The 23,252-nt window shown below is 37.7% G+C and overlaps 3 protein-coding genes across 17 annotated transcripts in view; 2 read left to right on the plus strand and 1 right to left on the minus strand.

The window, feature by feature from the left end:
* Window positions 1–5,232, minus strand: part of otofa (otoferlin a) — a 70,376-nt gene extending 65,144 nt beyond the window's left edge. For all 14 annotated transcript variants that reach the window (XM_059512639.1, XM_059512633.1, XM_059512638.1 and 11 more), the window contains exon 1: window positions 4,859–5,232. In XM_059512639.1, coding sequence (XP_059368622.1) covers window positions 4,859–4,937 — 79 coding nt within the window. In that variant the 5' untranslated portion in view covers window positions 4,938–5,232. The remainder of the gene's footprint in view (window positions 1–4,858) is intronic.
* Window positions 5,233–5,370: 138 nt separating this feature from the next.
* On the plus strand, window positions 5,371–7,181 carry cimip2c (ciliary microtubule inner protein 2C). Its single transcript, XM_059512666.1, has 4 exons — window positions 5,371–5,680; window positions 6,023–6,245; window positions 6,345–6,462; window positions 7,042–7,181. Exons 1-4 carry the CDS (start codon window positions 5,607–5,609, stop codon window positions 7,047–7,049), a joined length of 423 nt encoding a protein of 140 aa, XP_059368649.1. The 5' UTR covers window positions 5,371–5,606; the 3' UTR covers window positions 7,050–7,181.
* Window positions 7,182–7,521: 340 nt separating this feature from the next.
* fndc1 (fibronectin type III domain containing 1) overlaps window positions 7,522–23,252 on the plus strand; it is a 34,013-nt gene continuing 18,282 nt past the window's right edge. Inside the window, exons 1-10 of one of the 2 annotated variants that reach the window (XM_059512642.1) lie at window positions 7,522–8,165; window positions 12,002–12,196; window positions 12,299–12,385; window positions 14,702–14,761; window positions 18,739–18,948; window positions 19,123–19,218; window positions 19,313–19,433; window positions 21,480–21,667; window positions 22,325–22,432; window positions 23,025–23,213. In XM_059512642.1, the coding sequence (XP_059368625.1) occupies window positions 8,093–8,165; window positions 12,002–12,196; window positions 12,299–12,385; window positions 14,702–14,761; window positions 18,739–18,948; window positions 19,123–19,218; window positions 19,313–19,433; window positions 21,480–21,667; window positions 22,325–22,432; window positions 23,025–23,213 (1,327 nt within the window). In that variant the 5' untranslated portion in view covers window positions 7,522–8,092. The remainder of the gene's footprint in view (window positions 8,166–12,001; window positions 12,197–12,298; window positions 12,386–14,701; window positions 14,762–18,738; window positions 18,949–19,122; window positions 19,219–19,312; window positions 19,434–21,479; window positions 21,668–22,324; window positions 22,433–23,024; window positions 23,214–23,252) is intronic. The other variant, XM_059512643.1, reaches the window with a different exon arrangement.

A 23,252-nucleotide genomic window follows, 5' to 3' on the forward strand; every position in this document is an offset into this window, starting at 1 on the left:
GTCAATGTGCGCTTGAGCAAACAAGAACTGTCAATACAAATACATCAACACACCAACTTTTGCAGACATACACAAGCCTACACAAACACTTGAACACAAAAGGTATTGCACTCAAACAATGAATTAATGCTTTATGGCTAAGGCACACTGGTAGATATGTTTAAGAAAGGTAAATATATAAACAATCATTACTTAGGGCCACTGATACTAAAACAAATGAACAATACAATTCAATACAATGTTTGTTCCTATTCTCTTCATAGCCATCCATTTTTACAATGCAAATTCACCACATATGGCAGAGAGAAATACATTTTTGTTTTGATTTGCCATTATATTTTTATATAGTCATATCTTTGTCTATTGTTGTCTTGATTCTGTGTTGAACAATTGCACTGGTACAGGTCACGTCAAAAAGATCTTAAATAATAAAATTACCCTGAATTATAATTTTTAAATAAGTTATAAGTTGTCACTCCCCTGTGGACTGTTGATTGTGGTTTCGCCCTCTGTATCCATATTTGGTTGTTCCTGTTCTCATTATTAGTTTATCACCTCATTGTGCTCACCTGTCAGCCCCTCGTTATCTGCCCTATATTAGGTCATGTCACTTGAGTTCTAGTTTGTTAGTTATTATTAAGTTTATCATCAATGTGTACGTGTGTTCTAGTCTCACACCCACAGACCGTTGGCTAAACATCTGATGCATATGGGACACAAAAGTGGAAACACTTCAGGAGTGTCGAAGTCGTCATCGGATTCGTTGAATTCTACAGGATTTCCACAAGATGTGTGTGTCGCATTCTTTAACGTTCCACCTGGAAACAAAGATATCGTGGTGCCAAACCCCCTCACGAAAGAAGAAAGCCACTGTGTTTACAACTGTGATGACGAGTTCTTATCAGGATCAACTAAATGCTGGATTTTCAAAAGTATAGGAAATATTTAAAGTTAATGGCATATAATCTTTAAAATATGTCCAAGAGTTTTACACACCGGTCTGTCATCGTGGCAACATTTCCACACCTCGAAACTTGATGATTTAACTGTGATTGTTTTTTGACATGTCAGTCAAATGTCCTCATGGGTGGGCCTTGGCCAATGCAAGCTGCCATGAATTCCAGACTTTCAGTCTGATGGTCTGGCTACATGAAACTACATGTTTCCCTGTGGATTAACCTCTCTGTTGATTATTAAAGACTTTGTATTATTAACTTCGTCTTCCTCCTTGTTCGTTCCCTCGTGCACCAAACCATGACCAAATACCCGACGAAACAGTTAAAGTTGTGGCGCCCCTCCTCTCCGCATAATTTCCTTTTTTTTCAGTTTTTATTTTTGCATTTATGGATTATTTAAAGGATCACCTACCCCTCTTTCAACATGGACATCATCCAGTTGTCCTCCCCCTACTGCTGGAGCAGGAGGAGATGCCTCTCAAGGTCCACTCTGCGACCTTGCGCTCGCCAACCACTCCAGCAACCCAGACAGCAGCCTCTGCATGTTCTTCTTGGCGAGGCTGAATGAGGAGTTTGGAGCATGGCTGTCCGGAGGTGGACCTCGGGACTCATTCGCCGCCTTTATGGAGTGGGTACCATCACCCCACTGCGTGGATCCTAAGCCACAGTCCACAGCAGATGGAGAGCTAGAGCCCAACGCGACTGATTAGCCATTGCCAAAGATAGCGACAGCTGAAGATCGCCACAGAGCTTAAGCCTGACCTGTCTGAACAGGTGCAAGAGCCGGCAAATGACAGTGCACCATTGGATGATGCAAGGGAGGGTGCATGAGGGTTTGGAAGAAAGCCTCGCCCACTGCACCACTGCTGAGAGTGAGCTGACGCTGGACTCAGTGGAACCTATGGAATTCAACTTGGATTTATATGTGGATATGCCCGATCTTCTCCCACCACCCTATGAACACTCTACCGATCCTATTGCGACCATAGAGGTCGTTCCTCCTTCTGCCGTGCTCCCGGTGTTGGGAATGGCAGTCTGGTGTGTATGGACAACACACACCATCCCTGAAAACCCGGACACTCACAAATCCCTGTCCCTATGCTCACCCTCAGCCCACCGTCTGTGCGGTGAGATAACAGTGGGTCTGCCAGTCTCTATCGGTGTCATGGCTGGAGGATCCCTTGTCTCCACTTTCAGCCTCAGAGTCCATGACTCCACCTCAGTCCGTCAATCCGTCAGCTCCACCATGGCTCCTAGCTCCCTCATCTCCACCGTCGCCCATCAGTCTACCAGCTCCACCAGGCTCCATTGTCCCTCAGGCTCCACCTTGTTCAGTCGTCGACCATCCACCAACTCGATGAACACCGAGCCGAGCCATATAACAAACGAAAGATTGACTCGTTCACTAATCAAGAACATGTTGCATCGGTTTTTGGATCACCAGTAGTTCTTTCGGACAGTTCGATTCAATAAACCGGTTGAAGAAAACGGTTCACCAGTTCTTTTGCGCTCGACGTAATGGCGTCATTGGCGATGATTGCCCTTGATTCAAGCTTTCGGTTTACCTGGGGTCATAAAATGAGCACAGAATCAGTTCAGAATCAATCACCAAAAGAATCAGTTCGGTTCAGACGCTCTGTGTGTCAGTCTGCTTCACGCTGAATCACACATATGCAGTATCATCAGCTCCTCAGTTCTCGAATTGGACGCGTCTGACAGAAACGGTTCTTGACTCGAGAATGAGTCAGTCTTTTGTTCAATATCTGGCTCGGCTTGGCGTTCATTATCAGTTCTCTCTTCACAGCAGTTCAGTCAGTGTACTGTTTGAGTAAATGAATTATTCCGGGATATTGGTTTGTTTGAACACAGAGGGAGTGTCAGCCACATTAAAAAAGTTAACATCTTAAGTAATTTGTGGATTAATGCGTATTGGAAACGCGAACCGTTTAAAACGACACAAGGGTGAGTTATTAATTACATAATTTTGATTATTGGGTGAACTAACCCTTTAAAGACTTTGTATTATTCCCTTGTGCACCAAACCATGAAATAAGTTATATAATCTCAAAATACAAACAACAAAATTCTCTTAGTCTCAGAGAAACAAACAGCATCTCATTTCAAACTCATTGCTGCCTGCTGTTGTTCACAGGAGCTTTTTCCCTAGGTAACATTTACATCTACCCTATGTACACAGAGCTGTAGATCACAAAAGGCTGAGCCGATGAGGATTTTTTTTTTTACTTCAAAGTCATAATAGAAAAACAAGAATTTATAAAATTGTGGTGAGGAAGAGTTTATGAATTGTGCAGTACTGATGTCTTAATAAAGAGAGAAATAAGGGGCAAAAATCACAAGGCTCCCAACCTAGATTTAAAAACACTTTTCCTCCGTGACAATAACAAGACATGGATAAAAGCTCATATAACATGCATAAATTAGGCAATGACTTAAAAATTGATGGGCAACTTGCTAAGCAACCAAACAATCTTGAACAGTATTTTCAATGATGTACAGTCTTCACAAGGACTTTTCAAATTCCAACGTTTTCACATCTCAAAGTCTGAAAGCCAATATTTTCATACATTCCACAATTTTCTATCTCTGATGAAACATTTTTATTGGGATTTTTCATTGCTCTCAGATCCACTCTTTGGTACTCAATCTAAGTTATGCAACCCACAGAGAAACAGGACACAGCTCAGTAGAGCCCTTCCGCTCCAGACAGCCTAAATCACTGCACACTGGGCTGCTGAAGATTAGGAAAAGGCCAAAATGGGAAGGAAGGAAAGGGTAGCAGGAGAGCTGATAGTCATTGCCATCAGAGAAAGTGGAGGGGAAATAACAATAGGACCATGCATCAAAATGGCTTATTTTTAGAAGTGTCTCAATCAAATTGCATAAAATGCAGACCGTCACATTATACATCAATTCTCTCAGAACATCCTTCTGTAAGAAGATTCCTATTAAAAATGGAAAATGTTTACTCCGTTCTCTTTTTATTAGCAATAAAATGCTGTTTGTCCTAGCTCATTTCTGCTCCATTTAACTAAGGCGATTCTGTAATTTACCTTTTTATATGTTAGAAACACATAAAACTCCACACATACAGTATCTCTGGCTGTATTTTTCTCCTAACCCCTCTCTTATAAACATACACAGAGAGCATTTTATGAAAAATGACACTGACACTGAGCAACTGTCCAAGGTGCTGAAATACACAATACAGATATATAAAATAATAAAAATAATAATAAAACAAAGAGAAAAAGAGGAGAGAAACAGGCTAAAAATGTCTTGTCATCCATATTCAGTGTCTTTGAAGCCACGTTTAACTAACATGAAATCTAATGGAGTGCTGAGGCAAGCCTCATGACAAGATGTAGCCTAATGAGATTAAACAACCAAAAGTTTAAGCAAATTTGTTTCACTTTTCACAATTCACAACTTTATCCATCTTTAATACTTCTGGGGACCTTGAAGACAGTTTTTGAAAAAGAATCCCAGTAGCTTACTGAGCTATCCATTTGATTAAAACGCCTTGCTTGAAATTAACAATGAATTAAACAGTAGGCTAATGCAGTAAAAATTGAGAGCCTACATATTAATGAAACTAGATCAGGCTTGTGTATGAGGAAATAATGTTACTATCTATCTACCAGCAAGGGAGTTTTTAATAATCTAAAGCGATATTTAAAAAAAAAACTCGATGTTCTTTGATAAAGACATGCGGATTGTATTTCTACAACTTTTCATCAGAGCCATCAAGTTACACACCACTGCATGAATATATATAAAATGGGATAAATAGTAAACCTACATACGTATATCACAAGATGCTTAATATACAGACGCACATATACTAAAACATTCACTGGAAATTAAAAATGATTCCTCTATACCTCTGAAAGTCACTTTAGCGATGCGGTCCCCCTTTCCACGAAGCTCCGTGACAGTCTTCAGGTAGACTACTAAAGCCATTTCCACTTAAAATGAAGAAAAATCAATAGCCTGAAACAGAGTAAAAATGTTTTATCACAAGAATCGCTGATCTATCTTGAACAACGCTGAATAACGTCTTATAAAATCATGTCCTAACTGCTTTTATTCGCTACATTAAAACCGGAAAAATCCTCTTATGGTACAAGCTCCATCCTCTGTGCGCAATAACATGAAAAGAGCAATTAATAATTAAAGAGCTTTCATTTTCTCTCGCTTTACTATGCGCACATGTACACTCGTCAGATCCGCTCCGACACTCTCTTTTCACTCTGCGATGCGCCTCGCAGCTCCGCACGAGCGCAATGTTGATGACGGATGACGCCAGCAGGGGGCAGTCGCACACAGTAAAACTCTTTCACAGGGGACTGGGCGAATTCTTGCAGAAACCAAAAACGCCCCACAAGCTTCTTACCAGATTGATTATTGTTCGAAGCAGAAGCATAGTTTTATATATTCTGTATATAATTAAATTTACAGATTAGCTATTAATAAAAAAACGATTGGTATATACCATAGACTGTATAATGTCAATACCGAAAAAAATGGTTGCCAGGCAACCTTTTGTTGTCTTATCTACGGTGCAGGTCAGCTTTGACACGCAGCAGCTTATGATCGGATAATATTCATAGTATTATTATCTACTCAGCCATGACTTTCAGAGGAAATGGTACTCTCATTACGCATAACAACACAGCCTACATCCCATCGTCACTGATGCCCGGGTAAAAACAGCTTATTTCTTATTTTGTGTGCAGGGCAGAATATATGTCCCCTTCAATTGATTTTCAGGGTTAACGTTAAGTTTTGACATTCACGGAGATTGAACACAATGTGTGCTGTCATTTAATGTTAAATATATAACGTTAAATTAATTAAGTGATAGTGAATTTAAATAAACTTAATTAATTATGGCTGTTACCATTAAAATCGTACAATTTTACCATTTCTTTGGCATTTTTTACCCTTACTGTGGTTAATTTCTAAAACTGGTACAGGTTAATCATATAATGATATTACCAATATTGAATCAACTGTTAATTGTGCATTTGCTGCATCATTTAAAGGTACTGTGGACACATTCCCACTAATAAATTCCTGTATGGGGAGACTTTTGGCAATTCGTCCTTAAAGTACTTCCAAACCATCCGATCTGCAATGATGGCCTCTAGCAGAAGCTCTTACAGTAGTGTGCCTCTGAGCTCCCATACCCAAGACAGCATCTTACCCTACTGGGTCCGGTACAACATTGATTTCAAAAGGCAGAAGGAGATCCAGGACTTCAGCGTGGTAAGAAAGAATTAAGGTGTGATTGGTGATCATGTTCTAAACTGCTCTCTTTTGTCTGACTGATTAGTCATGAATATTTTGGACTTCTCTTTATCCCAGTTGTCACAGAAGCACAGGGAAAATTACAAAGATAAGACTGGCACCGTGCAGCCTGTCAATTACTTTGTCATGCCAGAAAAAGAGAAAAGGGAGCTTAGAAGATCCCTCCAGAGTGAATGTAAGAAATGAACTTTTCTAAGCCATCTCAACCATTTTAATGAAAATAACAATTTTAAGTGGAAAACCAAGAATTAAGTATCTTCAGTATCTGCCTGTATGAAACATTTGAATATATGTGTTTGTGTGTATTCATTCTGTATATAATATGTAAATATATAATTGTTTAAATAATTGATTGTTTATAATTAACAGAAAATAAATAGGGCTAATTTTGAGTGTAATCTCTAAAAACTGGTCTTGGGTTCTACTATTCCTTCTCTCTCTCTCTCTCTCTCTCTCTCTCTCTCTCTCTTAATCCTCCGTCTCACACGGATCTAATTGCCTCATTCATGGTCCCCTGAGACTGTCAGAGACTATGGCTGTCCAGTGATTGTTCGTGATGGATTCTTATTTGCTGATGCATTACTCAGGGTTAACTGCACTTGGAGCTCTGCTGTCTCTAGGGGTTTTATGTTCAGTTATGTTCACATTTAGCTGCTGGGTAGTTTCTGGAGTCATAAAGAATTTATGTACAAGCGAAACCAGAGCTGTTGTTGTTGTTTTAAAACATTGTCTCCTTTTCTTTCCTTCTTGTCAGTTAATTAGAGACCATGCCATATCAGATGGAAGTAGCAGTCTGATGAAGTCTAATGATGTCCACCACAAACAAGTCTGCCTCAAAGGGATCACTAATTACATTTATTGTGTTTAATAAAGAAATGAATAAGAAAAATGGGTTGCCCTTTTTTTGCTTCTTAGATTATAATTTATGTAGTTGCATACATCCATAAGAATCTCTTTATAACATAATCTTTAAAAGTTAATCATATGAAATAATAATGATCCACTGGCTATTTGTTCTTTGCAATGCATGGGTACCCTACACTTTAAAATCATAGATTAGTCCTATTTTATAAATCATTTATTTTAGAGGGTTATGACTTCAGAGAAGCAGCTGAGACACATTAAATAAAAAAATAAAATGAAATGAAAACGGACTCAAATGTTGAGATGAAAATTATGCAAAAATAGCATAATTAAAAACATGCTGACTACATTGAATCGCAGTAGACGGGAGTTTAACCAATTAGAAAACAGCTCTAACATATGTGTGGAAAAGCATTTACAGGACAATTTTAAGTGCACACTGCAGTGGTATAACCCACCTTATTGCGCCTTCAGTTTGTAGCCGAATTCCAAATTGCGCGCATGCGCTTTGATTTTCTCGTCTTGTAGGTATAGTTCGCACAATATTGTGGAGAACGCATATAGAATTTCTTATCCCTAATTTTATAGATGATTATAAATAACAATATTAACTAAACACATTAGTTATAAAACAATTACGCTTATGAAGTATTAGCCTATACCACGAGTACAAAATGATGTTTTGGTAAACAAGCTATAAGAATAAACAGAGCACGATAAGTGTGTTCTACATCAGAGGAAGTATGTTTCCAAAGATTTTCCATCGCCTTGTTCTGAAAATATATGTTTAGCCCCTAGTACCATTCATTCCCGGAAGAGGGAGACAACGTCTGGGAAAGAGCGCACAGACTGACGGTAGCGGGCAACTGAGCATCCGAGCATCCCACAGCCTTCCTTCACTCAGTGTAGCGGATCGCCGTAATACTGGAGCACTGTCTGCAATGTCTTCTGCACGGGCACGAGCTCTTCTCGGGCTCCTGATCACACTTTGCACCCAGAGCCCACTACTGTCGGGTAGGTCAATCTGCTCATCTCTATTTAAATAGCAATTCACAAAATCAAACTTTGTATTTTATTAGAATTGTGTAGAATTTAAATTTAGAACTATTTTAAAAAATATATAATTCGTTAAGTATATTTGTCTAGTATAATTGCCAGGTTAGTTTGGCTAGGTTAGCCAACTAGTTTGTCTAGTACAACTGCCATCTTGTACTGTAAAGATTATTATTCATAAGCACTTATGACAGATCGCTCTACTGAATTAATCACCTACGCTTTGAGAATCTGGAGGTCTACGTTCTGTTTGTTTTATCAGAGTGTGCGTAGAAACCATGTGCCAAACCTTTATTAAACATTTCTAGCACCACTTATAATGCATAATGGGGCGAGACAGTAGTCTAATTGAATAGCTGAACCACAGGCAGGTGCACAAACTTCAAAAAGTGTACACACTTCGCTTTAAGTTTTTAAAGAACGTTCAACATTTTTCAATAACAAGTCGTTTTATTTATTATTATTTTATATTTTTTCCTTTGCAATTTGAATCAGTTTCAAAAAGAAAATTATAGAAGTATGACATCTATATCTCTCTCTCTCTCTGTGTGTGTGTGTGTGAGAGAGAGAGAGAGGGAGAGAGAGAGAGAGAGAGAGAGAGAGAGAGTACACATATTCTATAACAGTAATGCTTACTGTTCTTAAACTGTGGGTGGTGATGTCACTTTGTAGTTAATTTCTGTAGCTAATTTAGAAGGGGTTGCCAGAGGTGCACAAAGAACACAGAATATTAACTTATGTATAGCCAACTGTTAAATAAGATATTTGAATGATGCATATATTACAAAATATGACCCAATTTTAATTTCCAATTGGATTTCCAATTGGATCCCTGATAGATATATAGATAGACAGACAGACAGACAGACAGACAGACAGACAGACAGATAGACAGACAGACAGACAGACAGACAGACAGACAGACAGATAGACAGACAGACAGACAGACAGACAGACAGACAGACAGATAGATAGATAGATAGATAGATAGATAGATAGATAGATAGATAGATAGATAGATAGATAGATAGATAGATAGATAGATAGATAGATAGATGGACTGTAAGTGCATATCTCGGCAAGTTATTTATCAAATTAGAGCCAGCACAGGAAGTACAGTTAACCTCTTTAAAAGTTCATCAGGGAGTATAAAAGCACAGATGGTTTAGCCATTCTTTCATTTTCAGCTCTTCAAATCAATTTTAGCCACATTTTCTCTCTCTTCACATCTTACTTTCACTCTGCCTGTCCCTCCTAATTCTGAGGAGAATGCAGTGGAGCTGATGAATCTTGGATGAGAAAAGTGGTAGCTAAGTCCTCACTGAGCTGTTTTAGCTGCCACGTTACAATTGGCCTTTTTCTTTCTCACTTGCTCTTTCTCAGTGTTTTGGAAATGTTCTTTATATGAGGTCACCCAGTGCAGCCTGGGACTGCCATCAGCAGCTGCATATTATCCAGTATTCTTCTCTTTCCTCTTCCCTCCATCTTCAACAAACCAGAATACATCCAACACAACTAAATCTTAAGCCACCAGCTGCTTAGCTTTACTGATTTCAGGCCAAAAAAAAAAAAAAAAAAAAACACACACACACACACACACATTTTTAGATTGTTTAATGGTGCCCGACTTCAAAACCATTCCAGACATCTGCTTGACAGATAAAAGATATATTGGAAAGAATGGGTCTTAGGATTTTGTTCCACAACCTTGGACTTTAACATCATGTCTGTTGTTATTCCGGTAAGAATGAGCTTGTGTTGTCAGGTAAGAGCTCTGCCAGAGAGTGAGAGGAAGAGAAGAATCATGCCCTGACCAGCTACTGGAATTTAATCTTGCTCAGATTTTCACCAAGGAATTTGCGGAAAGTCTTTGATTGACGTAGGCAAGGCTGGAGGTTCAGAAACTCAATCTGTCGATTAGTGAGTGTGCTATGGTACAAGACGCCAGCATGTAGTTGGCACGATGCCCACGCTCAACCTGTCACTCACATGTTTAAGCACTGTCTGTCATCAGATGGATGGAACACCTGGGTATTTTGTAGCTCAGGCTGAAAAGTTTGTGTAAAAACACTAAGCTCTTGTTGACTTAATAATAATACACCCTAAATGCTTATTGCATTTGTTTGAATGTCATCCAGTCACCTGAATGAAAATAATAAGCAAATAGTATGTTTGTGAGAGTCTGCTGCTTTCATTGAGAAAATGATGTCAGAGCAGCAGGTGCTTGCCCTACAGGTCTTTCTATGGGTGCTTATAAAAAAATGGATCACAGGGCATTTACTTTCACCTTTCTAATAAAGGAATGGATAATATAAATGGCCTGGGGTCAGCGTCAAAGAGTTTCAGGACTGCCATTGGGGCAGTTCTTACGTTCCAACAATCTTACATTTGTTTGAAGTATGTACATCTGATTTTATGCCTTGCTATTCTAAATATTAGTTTTTTGGGGATTTATTGAACAGTGATTTGCAAAGTCTGCTGATGGAAATACGTCATCAGTCTAACTGGCTTACATCGAAATGTCAGAATTGCGATAGTAAATTGTGAAGGTCTTGGACACGTCAGTCAGAATGGGTTAAAAAATAGTTAAAAATTAGTTTATTTTTTAACAGCTGTCATGAAGTTAGATTACGCCATTTCCTGCTATTACTTCAAACTTAAAAGAAAAAGAAAAAAAAAAGATTATAAACAATTTGTTGTAAAAAATAAAAATAAAGACAAAAAGAATATGATCTCTACTAACGGAAAACTGTTGTTTTAACTGATTAACTGAGGAACAGTTCTTAAAATGTCTGGAATCATAAAATTAATCACAGTTAATAATACTTTTTTTCCACTGACTGCAGAATTACCCAAATTTGAGAACCACTGATCTAGGTGATGTCCACTCCCTAATACGAGCCTCAAGTAGTTTCCTCCAGTATAAAATGTTTATTTTTGGAGAAAGATCTAATTCTTATGTTTTACAAGCCTTGATTTAATCAAAATGTGAACCCACCCTACATCATAAATTTTCTACGGGCCAAGACTGAGGTTTGATGTTTCGGTGGCCTGTGTGTGTGCGCAAGTTGCGGTAATTGCAATGACGTGTGATGTGGTTCCAAATTATGTGAAGGGATGTTCTATTGCCAATCTTACATTATAAAGCAGTGACTCGAAAGGCATATGTCCATGTATACACTTAAATAAGTGATAGAGATCGATCTCTCTCACCGGGCTTTATGCCAGGATCATGCTGTTGTACAGTAAACAGGCACAGCGATGAGAGATTTGCTCACTCCAACTCTAAGTAGGGTTATAAAAACAGCCTGAGCACTCTAAAGAACTTCACACCGAGTTTTACAGTTTGATTAACTGAAGGTTGTAGCCCTTATTGCTCTTGTTCAAGCTATAAGAAAGTAAGCTTATATAACACATGCACATTAAACACTTCGACTCCCACTTAGGGAATAGTAATGCTAAATTTATGATTTAGTTTAATTTTCCCTTGATATATGGCCCTCTGAAATACTTAATTCTGGTCAGTCATATAATCTGTCAAATGTTTATGCATAATGACATTGTCCTATGACAATTTCCTGCATTCCGGCATTAATGCAAAATAAAACCCTTCAAGGTTATATAAGACAGCTTCATTCTGTGTGCCTGATAATTTTGTAACAATATCCCTTACTTAATAGTAGCTAGTTAATAGTAAATTGGTGATTTGCTGAACTTTGTAACTGCTCTCTTAACAAAAATAAACTCATCAGACTGCAATTGCAATGTGATTGAAAAACAGCTGTACTATCTCCCAGGTTCTAAGCCACTGCCACCACGTAATGTAAAGCTTACCTCTGTGGATAAGGGGTTAAAGGTCACATGGGATTCCCCCAGCGAGCTGGATGGACGGCCTGTTGATAGCTACAGCATTGGCTATGGGAAGTCCATGAAGTCACTGCGCTTCATGACTGTCGACAAGGACAGACGGTCAGAGTTACTAGAGGACGTAGGTAAGAGTGTAAATCATTCATTCTTTAAATGAAATGCTAGAGACTCACAGTGAGTACTTGAGCACTATGTCAGGCTCTCATGTGCATGTTGTGTTGTTTTAGAGCCTGGAGTCCTGCATTTTCTCAAGATGAGTGCAGAGAATAAGGATGGGATGAGTAAACCTGTCTACAGGGCAGAGACTCCAGGAGGTGTGTGCTTGCATGCGTGTGTAGATAGAGATCTGCATGTTTCTCTATGACTCACTGTTGTACATTGGTGCATGGATAGATAAAGTACAGTATGCACAGAAAATGCTTGTTTTTGAACACATATGCATGCTTTTAAACTTCGCCTAAACGTTTGTCATCATTTATTCACTCTTATGTCATTCCAAACCTATAGGCATTTCTTTGCTTTTGAAGAACACATTTGAAAAACGTCCCTGTTTTTTGGCCGTACAATAAACCTCAATGAGGTCAAGTGTTGTTTGGACCTCAGACTTCTTTTGTTTTCTACAGAAGTCATACAGGTTTCGAACGACATGACACCAAACTTTTTACTTTTAGGGTATTTATCCTTATAAGAATTACAAAACAGGAATCCCTCAGTGTTGTATACATAATATACGACTTTAATTAGAATATAAAATATTAAATCTACTACCGTTCCAATTTTTGGGGTCAGTAAGATTGTTTAAGGGTGCATTTATTTGATCAGAAAATACAGTAAAAACAGTAATACTGTGAAATATTTTACAATTAAAAATAAATATTTAGTATTTATTCCGTGATGGCAAAAGCTGAATTTTCAGCAGCCACTACCCCAGTCGTCAGTGTCACATGATCCTTCAAAAAGTATTCTAATAATGCATAATTATATATATATATATATATATATATATATATTTAAAACATTTCAAGATAGATAGAAGACAGCACAACAAAACTTTCTTTCACTTATTTTTAACTGTGGCTCAACATAATTTTACTGGTCACTGTATACACTCTCAGAAAAAAAGTACAAAAGTTCTCACTGGTTTGATATCTTTTCAAGAAGTACACATTTATGACGTACTTACTCCTAAAGGGTGCATACAAATACCTTAAAGGTACATATTACCTAAAGTGTACACATTTTAGTACCTAAATAGTACCTTTCAAAAAACAAAAAAACCACCCCAGTGACAGCTTTTGTACCTTTTTTCTGAGAGTGTTCCATGGATCTCATTAAATGTCTAAATTTACACTTTTATTAGCCTCATTAATTTAGACTCGTTAGACTCTAACACACATTATTATATGGTTTTTACAAGGAAAGTAGTTATAACTTTAATGCTCTCTATGTTTTTTGTTCATTTCACAATATTAAACCAGACTGGATAGCTAACACACACTCATGTGTAGACTGCAGTGTGTGGGGACATATGGTCGCTTCTGTTTTTCAAATAACTGGCATCAGCTGCTATTGAATTCCCCAAAGATAGAGCATTTATGTGGCCAGTCATTGTTTTTGTATCCAATCCAGAGCTTGAGTCAAGAGCCTTAAGCATTGTGTTGTGGTGGCCAGTCACTCGTCCAAAACACGCCACATACATTTTTTCACATAAAGTATTTTGTCAGTACGTCCATGTCCCTCTCCAACAAACAGGATCTGGGCATATGGCTGAACGGCCCTCAACATTTATCCCAAAGCATCTGTCATAATACAAATGCACATTAATAATCCTGCAAACAGATCATAAATGTTCTTGGCTTTTTTTAGCAGTTGTAAACATATGTGTTGTTACAGCTCCTCGTTTTAAAGGTAACGTTAGCTGGTTGCTTGATTGCAAAATGTGCTACACATTTATGTGTAATACAATTCAGCTTTTTTTGAGTAATTCAGTCATAATAAGTGGCTATGAAAAAAAAGTGCATTAAATAGTTGATAAGGTCACATATGTTTTATTTTTTATCTTTATTATAAGCAAATTTATTTCATTAGGATAAACAATTAATCTACGGAGCCAAGGCATGAAGGAAAAAATAGTAGTCTAAATCATGTGCACGACTGACTAATTCTTTCCCTTGATTTGCTAAATTGTGTACATGATTTATAAATCGAGAGAACAAATTAGTAAAATGTGCACACGTTTTACTTCATCGAGGGAACAAATTAGTAAATCGAGTGGACAATTTATTTATTTTTTCTTGCATGTCATGTGTGGGGCTCCGTATTAATCAAACTAAATTAAAAAATAAAATACTAAAAACTAAAATCAATTGTTTCACATACTACAACAGAATTTAGGCCCAACAACATACTATTACAGAGGATGAAAAAAAGTATTTTGAGAATATTTATATTAAAAAATGTTTTTTTTTAAATATCACTTTATTACATTTATAAAATGCTGTTTTATTATTATCATTATTATTTTTTTTAATTATGAGTGTTTTGAGCAAAGATAAAAATCAAGTGTTAACCAATAAGTGTTATCAATATATTGTCTTATGTGTAACCACATTGCTCTTTTTTTCCTCCAGGGGGAGAGTGGGTGAAACTGGATGGTTTTGCTGTTGAGCCCTTCAACAGATCCTCTCCAGGTAGGCCCAATACTTTCCCCAGCCTATTACTGATGCACAACAATTTTATGAGGAGTACCACCAAACAGGTTCAAGATAAACATAAAAGAGTTATGAGGAGAATGTTAAGAGAACACAATTTTATGTCAAACCCAACCTTATTGGAATGCAAGCTGTACTTCAAACTACTTCAAAATATAGTTGTTTCTGTACATTAATGGCAAATGACAGATTTCAGACTTGCAGGCGTATGGAAAACATCTATGTTGTTACTCCCTTGAGAAGGTTTAAAGCTCGGACATGTGTTTGGATCCCAGAGACCTCCGATACCCCAAGTTCCTGGAAAGACAGTGGCAGTTTGTCAGCTGTGAATTTGTTAAATCAAAGCTTTTATTTCTCTTCTTTATGAATCCACTGAGCCCACTTGAAGCCAAACTCTGTACATGCAAGCCCTCTGAAGAGAAGAAGGAATCTCAGATTTAAACCAAATGAAGACTGTTTTAGTTTCTTACAATCTCAAGAGTAAAAGAGATGAAAATCCATAAAATGGAGAAACCACAGATTGAATTACATGTGATCTATGGTCCAGCATACAATGCAAGTTGTAAATAAAATAGATTATTCAGTTTTTCTACTTCAAAATTTCATGTTTATTTCAATGTGTTACTTGCCATTTCTTTGTAATTATTTGTGAAATTTACTAGCAGTTGAAATTGTTTTGATTTACTCAAAGTAAATACTACACTAGTCTCGCGTAGCACAAAGGTCTGGAACCTATGGCAGATTTGATTGGCCAAGGCCCGCCCATGAGGCTGTTTGACTGACATGTCAAACAACCAATCACAACTCGTTTTTTTTCATCCTCACGTTTCGCGGCATGGAAATGTCGCCATAATAACAGACCGGTGTGTAAAACTCTCTGAGATATTTTAAAGATTCTATGCCGCCGATTTTAAATATTTCACATAAAATCCAGCATTTACTTGATCATGATAAGCACTCGTTGTCACAGTTGTAAACACAACGGCTTTCTTCTTTCATGAGGGGGTTACACGACACACACATCTCGTGGAAATCCTAAAGATTTCAACCAATCCGATAACGACTTCGACATTCCTGAAGCGTTTCCACTTTTGTGTGCCATATGCTAATCCTACGCTAACTGCACCTCTGACATAGACTACATAGATTTAGTTGCAAACTTAAAATAGACAATACAGCTGAATGTTCGGTTTGGAAATGCAAAAAAAAATACTGTTTGTGGTCACTTAACATCTCCAGAAATCATTTCATTATTATTTTATTCCCTTGGTTTTCCCATAATGTTATCCAGTCCATGTTTGTTCTTTGCTATTGCTATTGTCATGATGTTACCATAGTGTTGCTCTAATTTTTCTCTGGCTTTGCCGCTGGGTTAACAAAAGACATATGCTTTATGTCATTTTGCTTGTAACCAGGCTGTGGCAAAAATGTGGCAGGAAAAGCTTAATTTTGTTTCACAGCCACCAATGTTGTGCTATCATGTCTTTGTCATCACTTTGGCTGTAGAAATCATTGGTACTAACCTTTAAGAACAGGTCCACATGTAGCCCAGCTGAGTCCACACATGGACATGGTAACTCTGGTCTGGTTCCTGCAACCTGGAGCTTGTTATCGCATCCGAAACCTCCCACAGAGAGAGAATTCATGGAGATAATTTGTGATCAGCTAACAAATCAGACCTGAGGGGAGGGAAAAGAGAACGATGTGGCATCATGGATCCAAGACATGAACTTGGAAGAATGACACTGTGAAAACAAGAAGAAAGGGAAAGAGTTAGAGAGGGGTGAGCTACTATGTTTCACCCCTGTTTCAAGGCCTGTGATATGTGAGCCTGTCTCAGCTGTGTTGGCTGGACTCTCTGAATGGGAAGTGGGAATAAGTGTCTGTTTGTGTGTACAAAGGAAAAGGAATTGCAGTTACTATCATTTCAGTAAATTTTTTAACTTAAGTGTTAATAATTCTGGTAGATCTTAAGTATTGAGTAAGTGATGCCAGAGCAATCATAGGACAGTTTTTAATCATGCACGCAAGGCATTTAGCCAAAATCCTCACAAAAGGCAGAGCTATAAAGGATATGAAGCGCTTTATAGAAGTTATGAAGCGCTGCTTTCAAAATACTGCTTCACAAAGTTTTGAAACATTTATTTCTAACTGTCTTCGGGTCAGTTTTACTATGTAGGTTCATTTTTAATTAATTTAATTTTGATGATTAATCACGATTAATCGCATCCAAAATAAACGTTTTTTTAATAAAATGTGTGTGTGTGTGTGTGTGTACTGTGTATATTATATTATGTATTTATAAAGACACACGTACAGTATACATTTTGAACATATTTACATGTGTTTACATGTGTATATTTACTTATATTTAAAAACATATTTTTCTTAAATATATACTTGCATATGAGTGTATTTATATATACATAATAAATATACACAGCACACACACATATATTATGTACACAAAAACTTTTATTTTGGATGCAATTAATAGTGATTAATTGTTGCCCAGCACTAATTTTAATATGCGTACAATTAAAAAAGTTAAATGATATTTAATTGCTTATAACTGGCATATAGTTTGCCAAGCCCTGCATTTTACAGAATCATGATTTTAATGGTATATAATTATTTGTAGATTGCATTTAATATATTAAACTTTCATCATAATATTTGCCATTGATTTGATTGTTTGATCATCAGGTGCTTTTAGTCTGTGGTGTTTGGAGCACTTCTAAACACTGAAACATTTTAAGTAATTGGTTAAGTTTATTCAAAGTTTTAAAAAACCTTTCTAGTATGAAGAACGCACATTTATATTAAAGCTAGGGTGGGCAGATTTGCACTACTAGTGTCATCCTCCCCCAACTCTTACATCACAAACACCTCACTTTCAAGGTCAATAACGGGTCAATAAAAGCGAAGGCGTGTCTCAACAGTCTCAACAGTCAAAAGTACTGTACAAAAGTACTTTTTTTTTTTTAAAGGTCCAACATATACATAAAAGTTGCGTAGCATGCCTGTTAAGAAGAAACTTCACAAGTTCATTGTATCGATTGATTACTGAACTTTTCAACGCCACACTGGTTATGCACAGACTGAGGAGGTGTGACTACAACTGATCATCTGAGAATGATTAAAGAAGTGAAAAACGACAGGCGGATTGAGAAAGAGAGGGAATGTTTTTCATTATCCTCTCAGGGATGTACGGCACACCAGAGTGAGAGAAGGAGAGATGCGCGTGAAGCAGTGTGTTGAAGGAAAGAGAGGAGGAAGACTGTCTGACTGTCTCATTCGCCTGCCAAGTCCTGTCAGTTGGGGGATTACAGCAAAGCAATAAGAGAGAGGAAGTGAGAGTGCACATGACTGTAAACTGTGTGGCCCTGTAACTTTACTTCAGCAAATCTTCATGTCTTTGTTATCTGCCAGAGTTTTTGTTTTATAAGAGACTGCAAACATGAGTCATCCTCTGTGAAGTATAATGGGATTTAAAAGTAGTAAAGAGACCACTTGTGAAAATGCTTCATTCTTTTTTTTCAACTGAAAAAAAACGTATTTTTTGCTTCACAAATGTTGTTTGTGTCAGTGTAAGCAAGGAAATTTGACCTTTTTTACTAAAGCTGTTAATATTGTCAACATCAAACTTGTGAATTTCTTCATATTTCATATATTACATCATTCAAAATTATGAAACTTTGTATATGTGTCGAAATTCGATTTTGAATTCCAAATATCAGACTTTATGGAACCCACCATGTTTGATAATGTAAAATAAACATTGGACAATGTTATCACAATGAAGTCATTTCTATGAAATTCAAGTTAGTTGTGCACAGATCACTTTCTAAAGCACATTTAAAAAAAACGATTTTCTCCAAAGTCATAAAATTATAATAATAGCAGATTATTAAACTCCGAAGCCAATATTATTTGCTCTGTCTGTCTTTCATTAGGCAGGATGGTGTCTATAACTTCATCACAGATTAACCCACGGCCCCCAACTCAGAGGACGGCACTAGGACAAGAGAGGGCCCCTCAGTCATCCTCAGGACCAGAACCCCCTCATCAAGTAGGACGCCTCCCTCTGCGACCCCAAAACAAACACAGAGTGGACCTCAGCCAGCACCAAGCAGACCAGCGCAATGCTAACAAGAACAAACTGGGTAAGCACAAAACTCTGGATGTTTAAAGGCTGATAGGAATACTGTTTCAGAAATACAGTGTATGTCTTTAAATCTAGGTTCAGATATTCTCAAATTGCATGTCTCCAGTATGTCCCATAGCAGGTTATGTGTAATGATACGTGGCCGTATCTGGTATCCCCCTTCTGTTCGTAGCGTCTGAGTCCGTCTATGTGGTATCACTGCAGGCACCCAGAGCCCAGGGGAGGAGTGCACCCATCACCACAGCCACTATGAATAAAGTAGCACCAGGTATATCACAGATCACAGTGGGACTAACCAGCACTCCATATTCAGTATTTTGACTCAAACCTAATATTTATTCTTTGTCATCCTTTTCCATCAGAGCCGGAAGTTGTGGATGAAGTAGAAGACATCAGAGTTAGAGTATTGTCTCCTCAGTCTGTCCTTATCACATGGGTTGATCCACTTGTTGAAAAGAAGAAGGAAAAACCAGAGGGATCCAGGTAAAAATGTATTATATCATTTTTAAAATGGTGGGCCAATTGGAATGTTGGTTGCATTATATACAGTCGCGGCCAAAAGTTTTGAGAATTACATAAATATTGGAAATTGGAAAAGTTGCTGCTTAAGTTTTTATAATAGCAATTTGCATATACTCCAGAATGTTAGGAACAGTGATCAGATGAATTGCATAGTCCTTCTTTGCCATGAAAACTAACTTAATCCCAAAAAAACCTTTCCACTGCATTTCATTGCTGTCATTAAAGGACCTGCTGAGATCATTTCAGTAATCGTCTTGTTAATTCAGGTGAGAATGTTGACGAGCACAAGGCTGGAGATCATTATGTCAGGCTGATTGGGTTAGAATGGCAGACTTGACATGTTAAAAGGAGGGTGATGCTTGAAATCATTGTTCTTCCATTGTTAACCATGGTGACCTGCAAAGAAACGCGTGCAGCCATCATTGCGTTGCATAAAAATGGCTTCACAGGCAAGGATATTATGGCTACTAAGATTGCACCTATATCAACAATTTATAGGATCATCAAGAACTTCAAGGAAAGAGGTTCAATTCTTGTAAAGAAGGCTTCAGGGTGTCCGAGAAAGTCCAGCAAGCACCAGGATGATCTCCTAAATAGGATTCAGCTGCGGGATCGGAGTGCCACCAGTGCAGAGCTTGCTCAGGAATGGCAGCAGGCAGGTGTGAGCGCATCTGCACGCACAGTGAGGCGAAGACTTTTGGAAGATGGCCTGGTGTCAAGAAGGGCAGCAAAGAAGCCACTTCTCTCCAAAAAAAACATCAGGGACAGATTGATCTTCTGCTGAAAGTATAGTGAATGGACTGCTGGCAAAGTCATATTCTCCTATGAAGCCCCTTTCCGATTGTTTGGGGCATCTGGAAAAAGGCTTGTCCGGAGAAGAAAAGGTGAGTGCTACCATCAGTCCTGTGTCATGCCAACAGTAAAGCATCCTGACACCATTCATGTGTGGGGTTGCTTCTCATCCAAGGGAGTGGGCTCACTCACAATTCTGCCCAAAAACACAGCCATGAATAAAGAATGGTACCAAAACCTCCAACAGCAACTTCTTCCAACAATCCAACAACAGTTTAGTGAAGAACAATGCATTTTCCAGCACGATGGAGCACCGTGCCATAAGGCAAAAGTGACTAAGTGGCTCGGGGACCAGAATGTTGAAATTTTGGGTACATGGCCTGGAAACTCCCCAGATCTTAATCCCATTGAGAACTTGTGGTCAATCCTCAAGAGGTGGCAGGACAAACAAAAACCCACTAATTCTGACAAACTCCAAGAAGTTATTATGAAAGAATGGGTTGCTATCAATCAGGATTTGGCCCAGAAGTTGATTGAGAGCATGCCCAGTCGAATTGCAGAGGTCCTGAAAAAAAAGGGCCAACACTGCAAATACTGACTCTTTGCATAAATGTCATGTAATTGTCGATAAAAGCCTTTGAAACGTATGAAGTGCTTGTAATTATATTTCAGTACATCACAGAAACAACTGAAACAAAGATCTAAAAGCAGTTTAGCAGCAACATTTTTGAAAACTAATATTTATGTAATGCTCAAAACTTTTGGCCACGACTGTACACTACCGTTCAAAAGGTTGGTAAGATAAGTCTCTTATGCTTACCAAGGCTGCATATATTTGATTAAAAATACAGTAAAAAGTGGAATATTGTGAGATGTTATTACAATTTAAAATGAATGTATTTTACATTTACGTTTAATATGTTTTAAATTCCTGTGATGGCAAATCTGGATTTTTAACAGCCATTATAATACTATCATTCTAATAGTAATATGCATATATGGTGCTCAAGAAACATGTTTCATTATCATCAGTGTTAAAGCACTTGTGCTGCTTAATGTTTTTGTGGAATCCTTTTTAGAATCTTTGGAGGAATTATGAATGTCTTTACCGTGTCTGTGTCATTACTGTGAATGACTTTGTGTCCTTTCTGAATAGTGACCCCAAACCTTGGAACAATGTTGTATATTTCAACTTTAGAATCAATGTATGTGCAGGTATTACACTGTGAAATACAGAGAAAAAGGAGAATCTGCTCGATGGGAATACAAGGACACAGCTCAGAGACGTCTCATAATTGAAACGCTCTCTGCAGACAGCATGTACGAGTTCTCTATTTGTATCTCGCAAAGAGATCAGAAGGGAAAATGGAGTGCATCTGTGTTCCAGAGAACCCCTGAATCAGGTTTGTTATTCTCTCTGATCTCTAACCCAGATGTTTTGCTTAGTTTACATAGCTGAGCAGACAAATCCTGATAGTATTTATTATTATTGATATAATTATCTGCAAACTAACTAAAAAGGTCAATGTCAGATTAAAAAAATCTTAATAGTATTATAACAGAGATGTGTTCAGCATTACAAGTTGACTAGAGTTACTAGAAGTTTTATTTTCCGTGAACGTGGTTTAAAAGATTTAAAATGCTGGTTATTTAGACTAAAGTGAATTTAATTACAATCTGCACTTTTATTGCATGTCAGAAAATACACAAATAGTTAATGAAGCAAAGGATAAACAACAGGGTGTCTGTATTGTGTCGCACACCCATACAAATGCACAAAAACTCAAAACAATCTTGCCTTAGTTTTTGAAACCATGTATGCATGTTCTAACTCCCTATTTCAGAGTAATGTCACTGTTTACTGGCTGTGTGGAATTTTTGTTTGGAGTGATCAGAATGACCTCATTCCCATGGAAAACACAAACTGTTGTTTCCATCTGAAAAATCTCCAGGCAGAAAAAAAAAATTAAGTTCAAGAGAATAGACAGTGCTCCATGTTGTTTGTATAACTATTTGTTTGTCAGTCCTAGTTTTACTTTCTCCCACATTTGTCTTTGCAGCTCCTTCTGGCCCTCCAGAAAATTTTCAAGTAAAACCACTTCGAGGAAAAGGTACTGCTGTCACAGCCACCTGGAATCCACCTGAGCAAACAAATGGGCGAATAAGAGGTAATACTACAGGGTAGCTAGGCTATCAATTCAGTAAGATCCATTTTGACCATAGGAAAAAATATATGTACTTTTTTATTATGCAGTGCACCCAACATACTCTTGCCTTACTTATAGTTTTATCTGCATATTTAGCTGGGATAGGAGAAAATATTTTTAACTCTGATAATATTTTATACAGATATCTGTCAGCTCTTTCTATGTCTTTTGGAATATGCCCTACATAAAGAACAGAATATGACTTTAGCATTCGAAGAGTAAAACATTGCTAATTTTTGACCATATGTCTTCCCTGAAACCACCTATCTGTGTGCAGTGCCAAAATATATGGAATTGATAAACCTTCAGCATTACAGTTTCTCCAGCAGGCATGCAGAGCACCAGTCTGTAAAGCTAAACCAACACAAATGAACATGTGGAAAACACAAACTGTTTCCTGTTCATGCAAAAGGAACTTTTCATTTTTAGTGTGTTATCCTTGGCCTAGATTTATTGGTTCAATCCTGGGTATTCCCAATGTTCATTGGAAAATATTCAGCTATGGTATCCAAATGAAATTGACCGTACTGATTGATTTGACATCTACTTCCAGAATACATCCTTTCCTATGCTCCTGCTATGAAACCTTTTGGCGCAAAGTCAGTAACATACCGTGGCACCACCACCTCTGCTACCATAGATGGACTTACGCCAGGTGACCGCTATATCTTCAAAATCCGTGGAGTCAATAGGAAGGGCCAAGGACCACAGACTAAAGCTATTATTGTTGCAATGCCTGCATGTAAGTATTCCCAACAGATGTTTTCCTCAATAAACTTTA

The sequence above is a fragment of the Carassius carassius genome, chromosome 27 (assembly GCF_963082965.1).
Source record: "Carassius carassius chromosome 27, fCarCar2.1, whole genome shotgun sequence".
Lineage (NCBI taxonomy): Eukaryota > Metazoa > Chordata > Actinopteri > Cypriniformes > Cyprinidae > Carassius > Carassius carassius.

Bases quoted from the DNA above. Each gene is read 5' to 3' on its own strand.
- cimip2c (XM_059512666.1), top strand. From the start codon at position 5,607: ATGACTTTCAGAGGAAATGGTACTCTCATTACGCATAACAACACAGCC. The intron at 5,681-6,022 runs GTAAAAACAGCT...CATCATTTAAAG, and splicing joins CCATCGTCACTGATGCCCGG to GTACTGTGGACACATTCCCA. The intron at 6,246-6,344 runs GTAAGAAAGAAT...TCTTTATCCCAG, and splicing joins AGATCCAGGACTTCAGCGTG to TTGTCACAGAAGCACAGGGA.